At 45.2% G+C, this 19432-nt stretch overlaps 1 protein-coding gene across 2 annotated transcripts; it reads left to right on the top strand.

The window, feature by feature from the left end:
• Positions 1-931: 931 nt before the first annotated feature.
• CHGA (chromogranin A) lies at positions 932-17139 on the top strand. 2 transcript variants are annotated; one of them, XM_073578125.1, is made up of 9 exons: positions 932-1041; positions 1149-1268; positions 2380-2426; positions 8235-8328; positions 9926-9994; positions 10782-10880; positions 11733-12074; positions 13659-14044; positions 16595-17139. In XM_073578125.1, the coding sequence occupies exons 2-9, from the start codon at positions 1223-1225 to the stop codon at positions 16676-16678; spliced, it is 1167 nt and encodes a 388-aa protein (XP_073434226.1). In that variant the 5' UTR covers positions 932-1041; positions 1149-1222; the 3' UTR covers positions 16679-17139. The 2 variants fall into 2 exon arrangements, with proteins under 2 accessions (XP_073434226.1, XP_073434225.1); XM_073578124.1 differs by having other exon boundaries at positions 11706-12074.
• Positions 17140-19432: the final 2293 nt, after the last annotated feature.

Genomic DNA, 19432 nt, shown 5'->3' with positions numbered 1-19432 from the left:
CGTCTATGAGGCCATCATCTTTGGGTCAGGGATATGGCCGATCCATGCATCACTGTCCATCCAGCCTACGAGTGTTTCCCTCCTTGGGGAATCTAACTGGCCCTAATGTAATACTTTATGTGCTAAATGTCTGATGCCCCTCAACCTTCAGGGCTCTGCATGCTATAGAGGACGTTCACCCTCAGCTTTGGGGCTCTTGGAGAGAGAGAGATCCATTTCATGTTGGTCTCACCTCTAACCTGAAGGCTTCCCTGAGAACCTGCATAGGCCAATAGGCCAATGTTTCATAGTAAGGTTGGGTCACGCCAACCATAAAAAGCCCTTTCTTTGCTTTGAGCTCCTAAATTCTATCAACCTATTGTCTCCCTGTCTCATTATTGGTTATAACTGGTGGTAGGGGGTAGATTTACTTAGGAATCTATTGCGTTGGTGCGAGTGTTGGCTACCCATCTTGCGTGGCCTCAGCGGTGAACATCCCACCACGAATTCCAGCAGGAAGGGAACCCACAAATTTGAAACCAGACCCCATTGTAATTTTGATAATGACCCTTAGTATCGTCAGCTGCTCTCGTCAGCCCTCAGTGCCATCTGATTTTGCAGCACTCCATGCTTGGCCTCCATTGAAAATCCACGTGAAGGTGAAGGGGCGAGGATCAGGTATCTTCTGCGCTCAGGCACAATTCAATTTGGTCTTTCCTTTTTCCAAGCTTCAGATGAAAGCCGGGATTTAGCAGTCTGTTCTCGGAGAATGCTTCCTTAGACTTTTTAATCATCTTAAGAGCTGAGCGCTTACATGATACAAACGTTTAGTGTTCACTGGAGCTTTGCTTATAATTAATTCCCTCTCTGACGGCTCCATGCAATCTATACAGAATAAGGATGCGATAACAAACCCCCTCCCCCAGTATGCAGCTGACCCCCTCCATCCTCAGCACCAGGTAGGGTGGGGGAGGATGCTGTGACGTCACTTCCACTGGGTCTGGCATATATAGAGTAGACTCTGCTGCAGTGCTCAGTATCTGGAGAAAGCCAGGCAGGCAGGTAGCACTAATCTCATTAAACCCGTACTTGCAGCCGCTAATCTGCAGTCTCCTCTCATTGTGGCAGCTGCTTCCTATCTGCAATTTATCCATTTTATTTCTATCCAGGACCAGGGCTGTGAAACACAAGGCTATAAAACCCATCATCACTCCTGACTTCGCCTTGCCCTCCCCAGTTGACAATGCTGTATACTGGGGTGTTATCTATAATCCTGTGTGCAGTGCAAGGTAAGAGGGGTAATGGAGGGGGGGATCTGCTGACGGATTGTTCTGCAGTGTCTGTCCTTTCAGCACCAAGGACAACAAAACCCTATAAGCAATGCAGGGTCAGCACCTAGGACAGCAGTGTCCTATATACTGTAGCAGGTTTAGTATCAAGCACATGAGGTCTATAGGGCAAGCTTGGATCAACACCAAGGACCGCGACTATTCATCAGAGGAGGTACATGGTTTCAGATAAGACAGAAGTGTATACATCTAGGGCGATATGCCCCTAACCCCCATCCTTGATGCTTAACCTACATATGAGTAAGACAGATTTGGGATCAAAGACAGGAGACGTTTAGAAACCTCCTTGAGATGGCCCGGTGTAGACGCTGATTAGTAGGATTGGGCTGTTTGTTTGGCTGCGGGCAAAGATTCTCCTGCAAACCCCTTAAACTGCACTGGTCACTGCACCATCCGCCCAGCTTCAATGCTTCTCATCCTGCCTGTGTTTTACCTTTCTCTTCTCGACCTTTCTATCTTGTTCTTTCTTCTTCTGCCTCCCTGTGTGTTACATGTAATATGTTGTTTTTCCCTGGACTGTGGAATCTGATACAATACAGTGCTCTTGGTTACATTTCCCTGTGGTTTGGAACCATTGCTTGTGGTCACAAGGGGCCTGGCATCTTCAGTCGTCTTGTAGGAAGATACTTGCAGGCCTAGAGGTATACCTTAGGGCACCATTGGGTGCTGGGAGTTAAGTCCCCAACTCAGCCAGGGATTTTGGGTAATAGACAGGGGTAATGTACTGAATTTCTACCCCCCCCGATTGTGAAACAGTCTGACTACAGCTCAGATCACATCACCAGGATTATTTGCTGATGTTGTCATCTCCAACCATTGTAGCTGCTATAGTGTTCATGCCTAAGACTCACTCTTCTCTTATCCTCCCACCACCAGAGAAATGTGGCGGTGTCCTGTGAATACAATGATATCAGTAGAAAGGTAGCGGAGAATCTGGTTATTTGCCATGGAACTTGCCCTCCTTACACTTTTTTGTTTTGCTTCCATTATTATTTTTCAGTGCCATAGTTTGTTGTTTTTTTATTTTGTTTTTTGTTGGTTTTTTTTGCAGTAATCTCCTTTCCTGCATCCGGCCGGGACACTGAAGATGACACTAAGGTAAGGCGTCCCTCTGGCCATGAATCCTATGGAGGGGCAGGTGCATGTTCTCCTTAGTAGCTGTAAGGTCACAGGGGATATAATGTATCCGCTTCCTGCGCTGGACAATGACTTGTAGTCTCATGATCAGGGGGGAAGGTGAGGTGACTGCAAGGAGAAAAGTCTTCCAACTTTTCCCCATCATTATCCAGCCCACAATGTGATTTTTTTTCACTGTTGCAGATGGAAAAGTTTTAGGAGATTTTTTCTTTAAGAAACCTGCATTTTATTCTTACCAATAATACACAACTTAATTCCTAAAAACCAAGGAAACTGAATTTTTTAAAGACTTCTCCATTTTCATAATCTGTATGCTGTCAGTGAAAAAGACTATTACTATAGTGGAGAAGTGGACAGGCCGTCCTGCCCCAACCCTGCTCCCAGGTGAGAGTTTGTAACATGTTACAACCAATCCTCAGCCGAGACAAGTATTGGGAATTACTTGATTTCCTGAGAATGGTTCTATGCATAGACGGCAAGGAGAGAGCTTGAAATATTTAAGTTACACACTGTTGGAAAATTATTTCAATCTATCACCTGGCTCTATAATCTGTGACATTCAAGACACTGCAGGCCAGGTGAACCCAGACCGAATAAGCTCTAGTTTATTGGTGAGCGTGCATCTGGAGGCTTTAGAAGTCCTACTGACACAATGGGAGTTGTTGCCAAAATTTTTCAGACTGACCCAATTTTTGGTTTTCACATTTTGCAGCCTCACTGTTTTTTACTGCTTTAGTCGGATGTTTCTTTGGTTACTGACATACAATTAAACATTTTGTAAGTTTTTACACTTTTATTGACAAATCCATGAAGTTTCTGTAAAGCTTCAATATTCCCAGTACTGCCCCTTATTCCCCAGACTTCTGCTCTTATCCCGGCAGCTGGATAGCAGCTTCTAGGTAGATCCTGACTGATGGCTGCCTGTTCTTATCTTATAAGATCACAATTTTTGGGGTTTGGGACATCTAGAATGAGTGTCTGGAGAAAAGAAGGCGACGCTTCCATGTGTTGTGTGTCTTCCGACAGAAAAGCCTGCTGATACCACTCGTGGGGGCTTTTCATCCATGGAGGGGGCTCACTCACAATTTTGTCTTAAGATCACTGAACAAAGAATGGGATCTACAACTCCTCCAAGAGCAACTTCTCCCATCATCCAGGACAATGTGGTGATGAGCAGGACAATGGAGACTGTGTCAAAAGTGATACAAAAATTTGACATTTTGGGCCCATGGTCAGGAAACACCCCAAATCTCAGTCTCAGTGACAACCTGAAGTCAGTCATCAAAAAGAGACAAAACACAGAACCTGTAATAACTCCAAGCTCTGATGAGAGAAGAACAGGTGGCCATCAGTCAGGATCAGCCTAGAAACCGATATCCAGCTGCTGGGGCAAATAGCAGAAGTCTGGGGAATAAGGGGCCGGAGTCTGGGGAGTAAGGGGCCGGAGTCTGGGGAGTAAGGGGCCGGAGTCTGGGGAGTAAGGGGCCGGAGTCTGGGGAATAAGGGGCAGAAATCTGGAGAATAAGGGGCCTGAGTCTGGGGAATAAGGGGCAGAAATCTGGAGAATAAGGGGCCTGAGTCTGGGGAATAAGGGGCAGAAATCTGGAGAATAAGGGGCCTGAGTCTGGGGAATAAGGGGCAGAAGTCAGGAAAATAAGGGGCAGTGCTGGAAATATTGAGGCTTTATAGACACCTAAGGGATTTGTCAATAAAATGTAAAAAGTTATGGAATGTTTAGAATTGTCAGTCAGTAACCTTAGAAACAGTCAACTAAGAGAAAAAACCACTGAAGAGGCAATGTGAAAAAAAAAATGTATCAGTCCCAAAAGATTTGGTGCCGACTGTAAATGAATTAGGGGTTCAGGGTGCCCTGTGTTCTGTATATATAATGTAAGGACAAAGTTCAGCATTGTGTAATGTCCTAAATTGCTATGGACAATGTTATTGTAGAGAGCAGCGTAATGTCGTCGTGCAGAGCATGTATGATTGTAGAGAGCAGCGTGATGTTGTGCAGAACATGTATGATCTGCTTGTAAAGAGCAGCGTGATGTCGTCATGCAGAACATGTATGATCTGCTTGTAGAGAGCAGCGTAATGTCCTGCAGAGCATGTATGATCTGCTTGTAGAGAGCAGCCTAATGTCGTGCAGAGCATGTATGATCTGCTTCTAGAGAGCAGCGTGATGTCATCCTGCAGAGCATGTATGATCTGCTTGTAGAGAGCAGCGTAATGTCGTGCAGAGCATGTATGATCTGCTTCTAGAGAGCAGCGTGATGTCATCCTGCAGAGCATGTATGATCTGCTTGTAGAGAGCCGCGTGATGTCGTCATGCAGAGCAAGTATGATCTGCTTGTAGAGAGCAGCGTAATGTCGTGCAGAGCATGTATGATCTGCTTGTAGAGAGCAGCGTGATGTCGTTATGCAGAGCATGTATGATCTGCTTGTAGAGAGCAGCGTAATGTCGTGCAGAGCATGTATGATCTGCTTGTAGAGAGCAGCGTGATGTCATCATGCAGAGCATGTATGATCTGCTTGTAGAGAGCAGCGTAATGTCGTGCAGAGCATGTATGAACTGCTTGTAGAGAGCAGTGTGATGTCGTCATGCAGAGCATGTATGATCTGCTTGTAGAGAGCAGCGTGATGTTGTGCAGAACATGTATGATCTGCTTGTAGAGAGCAGCGTGATGTCGTCCTGCAGAGCATGTATGATCTGCTTGTAGAGGGCAGCGTAATGTCGTGCAGAGCATGTATGATCTGCTTGTAGAGAGCAGCGTAATGTCGTGCAGAGCATGTATGATCTGCTTGTAGAGAGCAGCGTGATGTCGTCATGCAGAGCATGTATGATCTGCTTGTAGAGAGCAGTGTAATGTTGTCATGCAGAGCATGTATGATCTGCATGTAGAGAGCAGCGTAATGTCGTGCAGAGCATGTATGATCTGCTTGTAGAGAGCAGCGTGATGTCGTCATACAGAGCATGTATGATCTGCTTGTAGAGAGCAGCGTAATGTCGTGCAGAGCATGTATGATCCGCTTGTAGAGAGCAGCGTAATGTCGTGCAGAGCATGTATGATATGCTTGTAGAGAGCAGCGTAATGTCGTGCAGAGCATGTATGATCTGCTTGTAGAGAGCAGCGTAATGTCGTGCAGAGCATGTATGATCTGCTTGTAGAGAGCAGCGTGATGTCGTCATGCAGAGCATGTATGATCTGCTTGTAGAGAGCAGCGTGATGTCGTCATGCAGAGCATGATGATCTGCATGTAGAGAGCAGCGTAATGTCGTGCAGAGCATGTATGATCTGCTTGTAGAGAGCAGCGTGATGTCGTCATGCAGAGCATGTATGATCTGCTTGTAGAGAGCAGCGTGATGTCGTCATGCAGAGCATGTATGATCTGCTTGTAGAGAGCAGCGTGATGTCGTCATGCAGAGCATGATGATCTGCATGTAGAGAGCAGCGTAATGTCGTCATGCAGAGCATGATGATCTGCATATAGAGAGCAGCGTAATGTCGTGCAGAGCATGTATGATCTGCTTGTAGAGCAGCGTGATGTCGTCCTATATAGTGTAATATCCATGCAGATCTGTCATGTCATATAGTGTCAGGTTAGCGGATGGGCTCCTGTGTCCTCTGGAGCAGATTAGCTAGGATGTGAGAATATTGGGGACGGGATGTCACTGCGATGGCTGCAGGTTCTGGAACAATCTGTTGCTAAATGGCTGAGATTAAGCACTGATTCCACTGGAGGCCGCAGCTCAGATCTCTTCTGCCTCAGAACCAGGTTTAGCTCCTGGCTAATCATATAACTGGCAGGATTAGGCCTGGGAGCACAGATCGCATTGTGCATTTCACATTACACACAGATCACAGGTTCCACAATACGACATGATCCATACACAGGAGCTATGGCCAGGGAAGAGTCGACTGCTGGGGAGAGGACATTAGCCAGCTGCTAACTCTACAATGTGCATCATATTACGCTTGTGCGCCATTATAACAGGAGCGTCTCACATCTGTCACTGTAGTGGATGCAGGACCATGTGGGCCTTCACCTAGTAGGGATCTATAGATTCCTTTGACCTATATAAAGAGACCAATACTAGGAAAGACCCAAGAAAGTTGGAGGCCTTTTTGGAGATTATCATTGTGGTCCATAAGCTGTTGCTCTGAAGGCTCGCAGTACTGGAGATATGATCTGCACGAAAGGTCATGGTGGGGGGGGGTTCTGTACTTGTCACTCATCCACTGGAGAGCATTACGGTGCCCAGCCTAAAATGACTGATAACAGAAAGCAGTGGACGGTAGGCTTTTGTATATATTGGTTACAATAATTCAGCACCATGGGGACAAAGATGGCTGTCAATGGTAGAGAGCAGACATCTGCAGCTGAGGATAGGAACAAACAGATGAGCAAGAGGAAAAGAGTGGAGGGAGACACTGCTTCCAAATTACAGCATGTCTTATATTCTAATCTAGTGCAGCGTTCACAATTTCGCAGCTTCAGGGCTGAAATCTCTTGTCTGCACAGCTCTTGTTCTACTGATTAGTATTCTGGCTCTGTTCCCATTTAGAAAAAACAAACCGCCTCCAGCATTACAGAAGCTCAGCCAGTCTATCCACAAGCTTGCTGACTGTTTCCTATAAGACTGACGTGTGTCAGTGACTGGTGGGAAACCTGTTCTTATCTCAAGCTGTCAGCTTTATTGAAAGGTTTGTTTTCTTACCGTGCAGTGTGAAAGATTTAGGTTTCCCTTTAAATCATTCATTGTCCGCGCTGATGAATTATTTACCGACACTATTCTTAGCGGAGGTTTCATAACAGTAATTAAGGACAAGTAAGGAGGAAGAGGCCGCAGTGAGGGTTAGATCATGTAGAACTACAAGTGACACAATATCATGCCTGTGACAAGTTCTGCTGGAACTGGACCCTAACCTGCACTCCCCCAATCAGAGCAACACAATCTGTCTGATAGAAGAAAGTTCTGCAGTTTTCTAGTAGATGCTTCCATCCTTGACTTTCATCATGGGCATTTCCTGACAGAGCTTTCTGTTCTCATCCAAAAACACGGAAGAAATTGTGCTACAATGTGAGAATTATCAGCCTGAACACAACTGTTGTATCCAACCATCTGGACAGGATAAAGATTCCTGCTGCTTTGTGTGTACAGCAGCAGATTGTGGAAATTGGATACATTGCAAGAGACCCTCAGCAGTTTACCTGTCGTCCGCTGCTTGCAGTGACTATTAGGGTGTGTGCACACGCTGTGGATCCGCAGCGGTTTTGGTCCTGTGGATCCGCAGCAGAATTAGCTGCGTTGTACAGTACCTTTATAGCCTATGGGAATTGAAAACCGCTGATTTGCTGCGGTTTTCAATCCGCAGAAAGAAATGACATGTCAATTCTTTCTGCGGATTCCGCTGCGGTTTACTATCTCCTCCATTGTAGATATGATAAACCGCAGGGCAAAACCGCAGGCCAATCCGCAGATAAACTGCAGGTCTTTTGACCTACGGATTTTGCAAAATCCGCAGCGTGTGCACACACCCTTACACCCCTCCCCACTGGTTGTGGCGCTGCTTGCAGTGACTATTACACCCCTCCCCACTGGTTGTGGTGCTGCTTGCAGTGACTATTACACCCCTCCCCACTGGTTGTGGCGCTGCTTGCAGTGACTATTACACCCCTCCCCACTGGTTGTGGCGCTGCTTGCAGTGACTATTACACCCCTCCCCACTGGTTGTGGCGCTGCTCATTCTTTTTGCCTCCTTCTAGGTGATGAAATGCATCGTGGAAGTGATTTCTGACACACTATCCAAACCCAACCCAGTTCCCACCAGTGAGGACTGCCTGGAGACCCTTCGAGGAGGTGAGTCTGGTCACTGCAGGGATTTAAACAAAAGTTATTATGTCCCAAAAGTAGCTAACGCCTTTACCACAGTTGCATCTATTGTGGACTATAACATTTTTGGAAAGGAGATCCATTACACATTTTGCCGTTTTCCTCGCAGCCGATTTATGGCCACGGATTAAGAGCAGTTTCACACGTCCAGATAATTCCGGTACCGGAAAAACTGGTACCGGAGTCATCCGTGTCCATGCATATGCCATCCGTGTGACATCCGTGTGCTATCCGTATGTCCGTGTGTACCATCCGTATGCTGTCCGTGTCTTTGAAACATGATAAGGAGCTGAAACTCCTAAACCCTTCATCCAATTTTAATGTGGATACCCTCAAATGAAAGCTGAAAGTCTGAACTTCAACTGCATCTGAATTGTTTTGTTTAAAATTCATTGTGGTAATGTCTAGAACCAAAATTAGAAAAATGTTGTCTCTGTCCAAATATATATGGACCTAACTGTATATAAACTTACATGTAAGATGTCAAATCGCGCTCACTGACTGGTTCTCAGTGATGCTTTGTTCACACCCTGACCAGCACTTCAGTGGTGGAGAGTCATGTGACCAGACCCGCCCATCAGTCTCCTCCAATAGTCATATTTAAGGCGTTTCACCATTGGAGAAGGCTGATGGGCGTGTGTGGTCAACTGAGAATCAGTCAGCGAGCGCATTCTGATGTCTAGCAGGTAAGATTATATGTTTTTATTTATTTTCTGCACATTCAACTTTAATTTAGTCTGTGGCCATAAATTAGCTGAGAAAACTGAGTAAAATGTGTAAGGCATCACAATTCCAAAAATGCTTTTTAGCCCAAAATACATGGATTTATGTTAAAAATTAAAGGGAGTCTTTGGACATCTTTTTAGCAGTCACCCCACACTGATAGCAAAAGCTAAACACACAGCCTGGTAGGAGATGTTGCTCCTATATAAATAACACCTTTGGGTTCTGCAGAACGGGGGCAGCGATCAGAACGCTAATGTCCGATAATATTTTTTATATATGCTAATTGGGTGCATACTGGGTGTGGCTATGGCTCTGTGCACTGCTCCACTCACTGATGCTGCACACCTTGCCTCCCTATGACAACACCGGCTTGCAGGAGCTTCCATTGCACACAGATCTGTCAATCACTAGTGAAGAAGGCAGGGCACGGAGCTGATTGGCCAAACCAAGGATGTGATGAACATCCTAATCAGCATCTCTAATCTGAAGATCCCAGATTAATCAAAAGAGGTGTTTTGCACATCAGTTTTGAGGACGATTATCTTTAACCATCAGAAATATACTCTGCTGTGGCACATCCCTGTTGTAATTTACTGCATTTTGTGGGTTAAATTGTAATGAATTTGTCAGGTCTGCTCAGGCCCCCCCCTTCCCAGCACACAATCCAGTCCGAAGGTTCCACACATTGTGCCCCCTCCCAGCATATAATATACTACATGTCATGTCTATAGTGTATGTAGCCCACGTCATAGTGGTGTCCAATATTCTGCTCGTGGAGAGTTTTTGCAAACATAAATGGTCTTCCAGAACCTCAGTTTCCACATGTGATTAATTCTAGATGAAAGGATCATTTCCATCCTGCGCCACCAGAACCTGCTCAAGGAGCTCCAGGAACTCGCGGCTCAAGGTGAGGAGACTAGTGAAGATCTCTGCTCGCGGTCCGTAAAGGTGGAGATTTCTAATATCAGTCTAACCAAAGCAGATGGAAGGGGTTCTTGCTTTTGCGGATACAGGCTGCATGGTAGAAACACTGTTTTATTTAACTGACAACAAGAGGAGATCATAAAAATACTACGTTATGTGTCAGAAAAAAAAGTAAGTTATTGTATTGGGTTGCTGTAACCAATATTCACCGGATGGGTAGCAAAGGAGATAATGGCCAGACGTGTTCACAATGCCACGCTAACCCTTGTGCCACATCTATGATGTAATCTCGGGGTCTGCGCTGCTCCCGGTGTTCTCCACTCATGTTCCTGTAATCCCAGTGGCTGACAGACACAAGGGCACTCGCCATAGAGATGATATTAATAGGATCATCAGCTGAAAGCAGGAAAAGGCTTCGTCAGCTCATCCCCAGATGTAACTACTCCCTGAGGAATACAACGCTCATCATTACTTACACCAGTAGTGAGGGCTGCGTGATCAGACATGAGCCACACACCCTATACTACAGCCCCAGCTCATCATCCGTTTCTGCTGACAACCAGCCCGTATAACATGCGAGGTTGTCAGCACTGCCCTTTTACTGACAGGCTCTTTCCACAAACTCTCTTTCCAAGGTGCAGTGTGTTTCCAACATTCAGCCCTAACTACAGTCAGTTCTTAAGGGTAATCTGATAGTTAATGTAACCCTTTCTGTAGAGGCTGTCTGGTTTTAAATCACAAAATTTTCCATTTAAATGTCACCTCCTTAGGAGCGATGGAGAGACTCAAGAAGCAGAAAAAGAATGGTGGTTTTGTGGAGGAGCTATCCAGCATCCTTGAGAAGCAGAGTAATAAGCCCCTGCCATCCGGTGAGTGTCGCAGTGACTCTGACTTCCTCTTTCACAGCCTTGAGGTTTTCCGCAGTCCAGAATCCTGCGATTATAAGATACCATGCCCCTCACACCACATTATAAGCAGAGGGTTAGATCAACCACTTAGATTGTACCCATAATGTCCAATATATTCTCAGAAATCAGCAATGGAATCCATCATCCCACAGGTGGAGGGTGGGAGAGGGGCTGATTCTATATCCAGAGCCCTCTGTAGCACACAGAACCCCAGCATCCAGTGGCTTCAGCCCACACGCTGTGGTACCTCTGTGCTAATTGACTTCTACAATAAGTTCAAGATACAGTTAGTTTTTGGCAGAAAATAAAGTGTCACTGTAGTCGTAGAGCAGATGACGATGACCGTCACACCTAAGGAGTCTTGACGTATGGCAGACAAAACCGCTCTGCTTCCAAGAACAATGAGTGAAATTCTGAGTCTGTTTTGGATGTGAAGAGAGCAGGGAAGGGGAAAAAAAAAAAAAAAGAAGGCAATAACTGATAAAAAAGTATAAAACATCACAAAATAAAATTGAGTTTGAGGCCAATTTCTTCTGAATGGTAAATATTTAGCAAAATCAGAATAAATTATTTTGCATGGAAAAAAAATAGGCAGACCTTTAAAATCTATTTTCTATAAGAATTAAGCGTAAACAAAAAACAAAAAAAGTAGCCAGGAAAAAAAAGGGAGAAATGCAATAAGCCTAGTAATGGATTCTTTATTGCAGCGTAAAATACTGTAAAGGCAGCAGGTTCCCCCCCAAAAAATTTTTTTTAATCCAATTTTTATCTCCTCTAATGATGCAGCAAAGTCTCAAATTCCTGCTCTTCTAGAAAACTATCCAGTAAGAGAAGAGAAGAGACAATCCGAGGAAGAAGAGCGCAAAAGAAGCTCCGAGCGTCTAGAGGAAGATGACAGTGCCGAAGAGCTACAGAGCAATGAGATCAGTAAGAGGGAAGAGACCTCAGAGGATGAAGAGATGGATAACCGCATCACAGACGAGATCAATGAGATGGAGCTCCCCAAAGACAACCAAGAGAACGCCAGCGAGGGGCGCACGCCTGAGGAGGAGACCGTGACCACGAAGGATCAAGAGGCCGATGAGAAGGAGGATCCTCACAAGCAAGACAGTAATGAGACTAACGATGAGGAGGATGAGACCCAACGAGAAGACAGTGAGTACAGACTGGAAACCCTCATCCTCCTCTGTTCATTATGTAATAGATCTGTATATAATAAAGATCCTGGCTGAGTGGGAGGGACGGGGTTCAGTCCTGAGCAAATCAAACAATGATTGCATTACACCATTTTTAATTATTTTTCCTATTCATTAATCTATAATAAAACCTGCAGGCTATATACACTGCTCAATAAAATAAAGGGAACACTTAAACAGAATCTAACTCCAAGTAAATCAAACTTCTGTGAAATCAAACTGTCCATTTAGGAAGCAACACTGATTCACAATCAATTTCACATACTGTTGTGCAAATGGAATAGACAACAGATGGAAATTATTGGCAATTATCAAGACACACTCAATAAAGGAGTGGTTCTGCAGGTGGGGACCACAGACCACATCTCAGTACCAATGCTTTCTGGTTGATGTTTTGGTCACTTTTGAATGTTGGTTGTGCTTTCACACTCATGGTAACATGAAACGGACTCTACAACCCACACAAGTGGCCCAGGTAGTTCAGCTCATCCAGGATGGCACATCAATGCGAGCTGTGTCAAGGTGGTGTGATGTGTCTTTCAACGTAGTGTCCAGAGCCTGGAGGCGCTACCAGGAGACAGGCCAGTATACCAGGAGACGTGGAGGGGGCGTAAGAGGGCAACAACCCAGCAGCAGGACCTCTACCTCAGCCTTTGTGCAAGAGGAACAGGAGGAGCACTGCCACAGCCCTGTAAAATGATCTCCAGCAGGCCACAAATGTGCACGTGTCTGCACAAATGGTTAGAAACCGACTCCATGAGGATGGTCTGAGGGTCAGACATCCACAGATGAGGGTTGTGCTCACAGTTTGATTTCACAGAAGTATCATTTACTTGGAGTTAGATTCTGTTGTTTAAGTGTTCCCATTATTTTTTAAGCAGTGTATATAGCCGGCAGGTTTTATTATAGACTAATATATATATATTATAAATCATTTCTAAGATTTGTTTGGATCTTGAAGCAATTCTTATTTTTATGTCAAATTCAGTAAGGCTTTTGTGTGTTTTATACACTGGTCTTATCCAATTAATTTTGCAACATTTTTTCACAGTGCCCCAATAAAGTCCAAAATTAATGTTGACCTGTAGAGAGAGAGACTAGGGAAAAAATATTCCACTAAAGTCCTGGAGATGATTGCAGCAAAATGCGTCAACATTTTTAGCAATGAAATAATGCATCAGCTGAAAAGCTCAGGATAATGAAAACCAAGGCCAACCTGTCAAACTGGAAAAAAAAAAGTTGAACAGAAGTAGTTTAAAAGTAGTACTAAGGCCGTAATCGGTTTAGTTCGTTTCAACATCGTGCATGAAATTCTACTAAAGTGCAACAAAATTAACTAGAGCGTAAATTGATCAGATGTCTACAACCCTTAGGCAGGAATAGGATGTATTTGCAGCTCCAGGGGAGACTGTTCACACTTAAGCTGGGTTATGGACCCTTCGTAGCCCACGAGACATGACTTCATGCTGTTTACCTTCAGTCTGTTGTTCAGGTTTGGATGTGACAGTTTATACTCCAGAGTTTTGCATCTTCCTTCTTGTAGACTCCATGAGGACTCCTGAAGAATCCAAATCTGAATCTGATGCCAGCAAGGAAACCACACAAGACGCAGAAACAACCGACTGCGCAGAGGAGAACCCCAGGAGTGATGAAGTCACATCATCTAAAGATCTAGGAGACTCTAAAAGATGGAACAAGATGGACGAGCTCGCCAAAGAGCTACGAGCCAAGAAGTGTGCCGCCAGACGAAGCGAGGATGACCCCAACACGTCAATGAAGATTCCACCCAAAGAGCCTAAATATAATTCAAGGAGCCAGGTGGTTGAGGACCAAACACAATGGCAGCGATCCCATGAGGACAATGCAGAGACTGAAGCTCCAATGCTAAAAAGGGGGGAGGAAGAGGGCAGCGCCAACAGGAAGACTGAGGTTAGTGCCAGAATCAGGGCTGCCACAAGGAATTTCGGGGCCCCATACTGGCAAAATTTTCAGGGCCCCTTGAGACTCCGCCCAGGCTCCACCCTAGCCCCGCCTCCACCCCTTGAACTATCCACAGTCCCACCACTCTCTCTTGGAAAAACTCCACTTCTCATCTATCACACATTAGCAATTCCCATCACTAGATCACACGTATAGCCAGCAGCTTTTGTTTTGGCCAAAAGATTTTTTTAAGCCGCCACCATAACAGGGTAGACACTTTTGGCCGGGCCCTACTCTACTGTAACCTATTAAATATTTGTTAAAATATCCAATACAACTTAGGTATATTTATTTTTCAATTTTTGAAATGACCAATAATACCACATACAAGGAACAAATACGGCTACACTATGTCCAGACCACATATTACCACCACAGTGACCAAATAATATCACATACAAGGGACAAAAAATACCACCGCACCATGACCAGACCACATATTACCACATAGTGACTGAATACTACACTATACTACAATAGTGATCAGTAATAAAAAAAAAAACCATACAATCACCGTAAGTGCCATTATACCCAGGAGAACTGTACTTAGTATACAGTGTCTGTCTATAGGCAATACAGTGATCAATCTCCATTCTGCCCCGTGTCTCCAATCATGCCCCCTGTCTCCTTTCTGCCCCCAGTGTCTCCAATCCTGCCCCCAGTGTCTCCAATCATGCCCCGTGTCTCCATTCTGCCCCCTGTGTCTCCAATCATGCCCTGTGTCTCGCATTCTACCCCTCCCTGTGTCTTACTGTCACATTCTGCCCTTGTGGCCATTCTGCCCCCTCCTGTGTCTGTCACATCCTGCCCCTGCCCCCTCCTGTGTCTTACCGTCACATTCTGCCCCCGTGGCCATTCTGCCCCCTCCTGTGTCTCACTGTCACATCCTGCCCCCTCCTGTGTCTTAGGCTATGTGCACACATAGCGGAACTCTCGCGGAAGTTACCATGAGAATTCCAGAATTCCATTTCGCGGGAAAATCGAATTTTAAATAAAATGCCCTAATGGCGGCCGTGGGTGATGCTCACATCAGAGCAGCAATGACAACTACAGGGGTCTGCTGCAGACCCCAGGTTGTCATGCCAACCAATCGGTGACCCACAGTCATGTGACATGAGTGCTGATAGCGTAGTTTGCGACACGTGCATGTTGAGTGCCGCTTTCAGACATTGACAGCGGCATTTAACATGTTAACAGCTTTGGGTGGATTGCTATTCCACCCGCGTGTTAGGTGCACTTGACAGCTGATCAGATCAGCTGTCATGTCAGAAAAGGTGCGGGCTCATCGCCGAAGCCCGCACCAAACAGGGGGAGGCATCCAATGACGGACACTGCACATCATTGGGTGTTAAGGGGTTAATAAATGTAAACAGTGTATGTTGTTGCATACACTGTATATTCACTGATTATACACTACCAAAAAATCTCTATTGATATACATTAGAAACCTATAAATTCTACAATATACTGTAAATACACTCCTAAACATGAGAACTCAAAAAAGTGATATAATAAAAAAAAAAAATCAAGTAGTCAAGTGTAAAGAGGATCACCTATTTGTCAACTACTCTTGTTCCTACCTGTCTGCAGAGGTTGGCACCATTTTAAAATGCAATTGGCGCTGTCGCTCCTTGTTGACTAGCCCTGTGTCGTCCTCGCCACCACTGCCTCACCCTGTCGGACACAGGATGCAGACTCTCCTCAGCAGCCTCTCCTCACTACCGTAAGCAGCCTCTCCCTGCTGGATGCAGTATCCCCTCACTAACCTCCCCGTGCCAAATGCAGAATTCCATCAGCAACCCCAACCAGACTCACATCAGTAGCGTCTTCTCAGTAGCCTCACCCTGCCGGATGCAGCCTCCCCTCTCCTCACTCCCCTTGGCAGCCTCCCATCTCCTCGCTCGCCTCGGCAGCCTCCCATCTCCTCGCTCGCCTCGGCAGCCTCCCATCTCCTCGCTCGCCTCGGCAGCCTCCCATCTCCTCGCTCAGCAGCTTCCTTCCCCCTCTCCTCCACAGTCCTCACGCACTGCCCACCTCCTCTGCCTGCCTGACACAGACTTCAGTGTCTCCCACAAACATGGCATGCTGCTCTGCTCCATAATGAAGAAGAGCACGCAGCGTGTCACATGACCGGCGTCCTGACCATGATGCACTCGCCTGCTCTAGCTTAAAGGTACAGCACCGATTTCTGGCTGCTGGATGCATTAAAAACACATGGGGCCCCATACAGTAGCAAGGGCAGTAGTGCCCTGATGGCGGCCCTGGCCAGAAAATCGGTCATCAGACCCATGCCAACTTATCTGATCATGGAGCAATCAGCTGTTGGACCTGATATTGATGGCCTATGTTCAGAATAGGTTATCAATTCTAGAGGCCCTGCCTTCCTCATCATCATACTGGTGATTATACACAATACAGCTACAGTAAATCTGCAGCATACATGCTCCGTGTGTACATACCCTAATATTTCTATTTTTTTGTGCTATTGTTTCTTCACAGGAACAAGAACTGGAGAGTTTGGCCGCCATCGAGGCAGAACTGGAAAATGTTGCCCACAAGCTGCATGATCTGAGGAGGGGATGAAAACAAAGAGAAGAAAAAAATTAAAAAAAAAAAGAAAAAAGTTGCAAAAAATAAATTTTGCCATTGCACCTTCTATGTTTTCAGGCTTAACTCCATGACTGCTGGAAACAATTCATAGCAATCTTCTGCGGCAACCATGGGGTTAAACACTGTAGTTCTATCACTGTCATGTAGTAAACTGGTATGGCTGCCACAACATCATTATTTTTGGAGAGTGGAGAAGCGCGCTAACCAGCTCCATGGTGGCAGCAGCGGTGTGTGTGAGAGGCTGCGGTTTCTGTTCTCATCCTGCGGTATTTCCAATGTTCTCAGCTCTTTACTGTCACTTCTAAAACTTTTTGTTAGATGAACATATTGCAATAACTTGTTACTTTTTGATTACACTCTGGGGGGCGAAGATTTGTCCTGTACAAACAAAATATACATCTTACAGGGAAATAAAATGTTGGATTTTTCCTTTACGTCTACATTTCTTTATTTAGGGGCCAGATTCTGACCAGATCTATAAAGTGATAAGATTCCTGTCTGTAGCCACCACTAGGAGGAGCTCCCTGTATACAGAGATACATGATAAGATCCTGTCTGCAGTCACCACTAGGGGGAGCTCCCTGTATCCAGAGATATGTGATAAGATCCTGTCTGCAGCCACTACTAGTGGGAGCTCCATGTATGCAGAGATACTTGATCAGATCCTGTCTGCAGTCACCACTAGGGGGAGCTCCCTGTATCCAGAGATATGTGATAAGATCCTGTCTGCAGCCACTACTAGTGGGAGCTCCATGTATGCAGAGATACTTGATCAGATCCTGTCTGCAGTCACCACTAGGGGGAGCTCCCTGTATCCAGAGATATGTGATAAGATCCTGTCTGCAGCCACCACTAGGGGGAGCTCCCTCTATACAGAGATACATGATAAGGTTCTGTCTGCAGCCACCACTGGCGAACTCCATGTATACAGAGATACATGATAAGATCCTATCTGCAGCCATCACTAGGGGGAGCTCCCTATATATAGAGATACATGATAAGATCCTGTCTGCAATCACCACTAGGGGGAGCTCCTTGTATCCAGAGAGACATGATAAGATTCTGTCTGGAGCCACCACTAGGGGGAGCTCCCTCTATACAGAGATATATGATAAGATCCTGTCTGCTGTCACCACTAGGGGGAGCTCCCTGTATGCAGAGATACATGATAAGATCCTGTCTGCTGTCACCACTAGGGGGAGCTCCCTGTATACAGAGATACATGATAAGATCCTGTCTGGAGCTACCACTAGGGGGAGCTCCCTGTATACAGGGATACATGATAATCATAGAATCGTAGAGTTGGAAGGGACCTCCTGGGCCATCTGGTCCAACCCCCTGCTCAAAGCAGGATTCGCTAAATCATCCCAGTCAGATGTCTGTCCAGCCTCTGTTTGAAGACTTCCATTGAAGGAGAACTCACCACTTCTCGTGGCAGCCTGTTCCACTCATTGATCACTCTAACTGTCAAAAAGTTTTTTCTAATATCTAATCTGTGTCTCCTCCCATTCAGTTTCATCCCATTGCTTCTAGTCTTTCCTTGTGCAAATGAGAATAAAGTTGATCCTTCTATAATGTGACAGCCCTTTAGATATTTGTAGACAGCTATTAAGTCTCTCAGTCTTCTCTTTTGCAAACTAAACATTCCCAAATCCTGCAACCTTTCCTCATAAGACAGGGTTTGCAGACTGGTCACCATTCTGGTCGCTCTTTTCTGAACTTGCTCCAGTTTGTTGATGTCTTTTTTAAAATGTGGCGCCCAAAACTGAACACAATATTCCAGATGAGGTCTGACCAAAGAGGAGTAGAGGGAAATAATGACTTCACGTGATCTAGACTGTATGCTTCTGTTAATACATCCTAGAATTGCATTTGCCTTTTTTGCTGCTGCATCACACTGTTGACTCATATTCAGTCTGTGATCTATTAGTATACCCAAGTCTTTTTCACATGTGCTGTCACTTAGCCCTATTCCTCCCATTCTATATATGCTTTTTTCATTTTTATTGCCCAGATGTAGTACTTTGCATTTCTCCCTGTTAAAAACCATTCTGTTAGTTGCTGCCCACTTCTCCAGTTTATTTAAATCTTTTTGAATCCTCTCTCTCTCTTCTCTAGTATTAGCTATCCCTCCTAGCTTTGTGTCATCAGCAAATTTAATCAGTTTACCCTCAATTCCTTCATCTAAATCGTTGATAAAGATGTTGAACAATACAGGGCCCAGGACAGAGCCCTGTGGTACCCCACTTGAGACATTCTTCCAACTGGATGTGCAGCCATTTACGACCACTCTTTGGGTCCGATCACTAAGCCAGTTATGAATCCACCTAACAGTTGCCTTGTCCATTCCATACTTAGTCATTTTTTCAATAAGGATTGTATGAGAGACTTTGTCAAATGCTTTGCTGAAGTCAAGATATACTATATCTACAGCATTTCCTTGATCCACCCAATCAGTGATACCGTCATTGAAGGAAATTAAGTTAGTCTGACATGACTTATTAGCTACAAACCCATGCTGACTCTGTTTAATCACTTCATTCTTATCCAGGTATTGACATACATGTTGTTTAATAATTTGTTCAAAGATCTTTCCTGGTATAGAAGTCAGACTCACCGGCCTATAGTTGCCTGGGTCCACCTTCTTCCCCTTTTTGAAGATAGGAACAACATTTGCTCTTCTCCAGTCTTCTGGCACTTCTCCTGTTCTCCAAGAATTTTCAAAGA

Source organism: Dendrobates tinctorius, unplaced genomic scaffold (assembly GCF_039654945.1).
Source record: "Dendrobates tinctorius isolate UK_male_01 unplaced genomic scaffold, ASM3965494v1 ptg000058l, whole genome shotgun sequence".
Classification (NCBI taxonomy): domain Eukaryota; kingdom Metazoa; phylum Chordata; class Amphibia; order Anura; family Dendrobatidae; genus Dendrobates; species Dendrobates tinctorius.
Note: the sequence above shows the minus strand (reverse complement) of the source record. Positions and strands in the feature narration are given on the sequence as shown.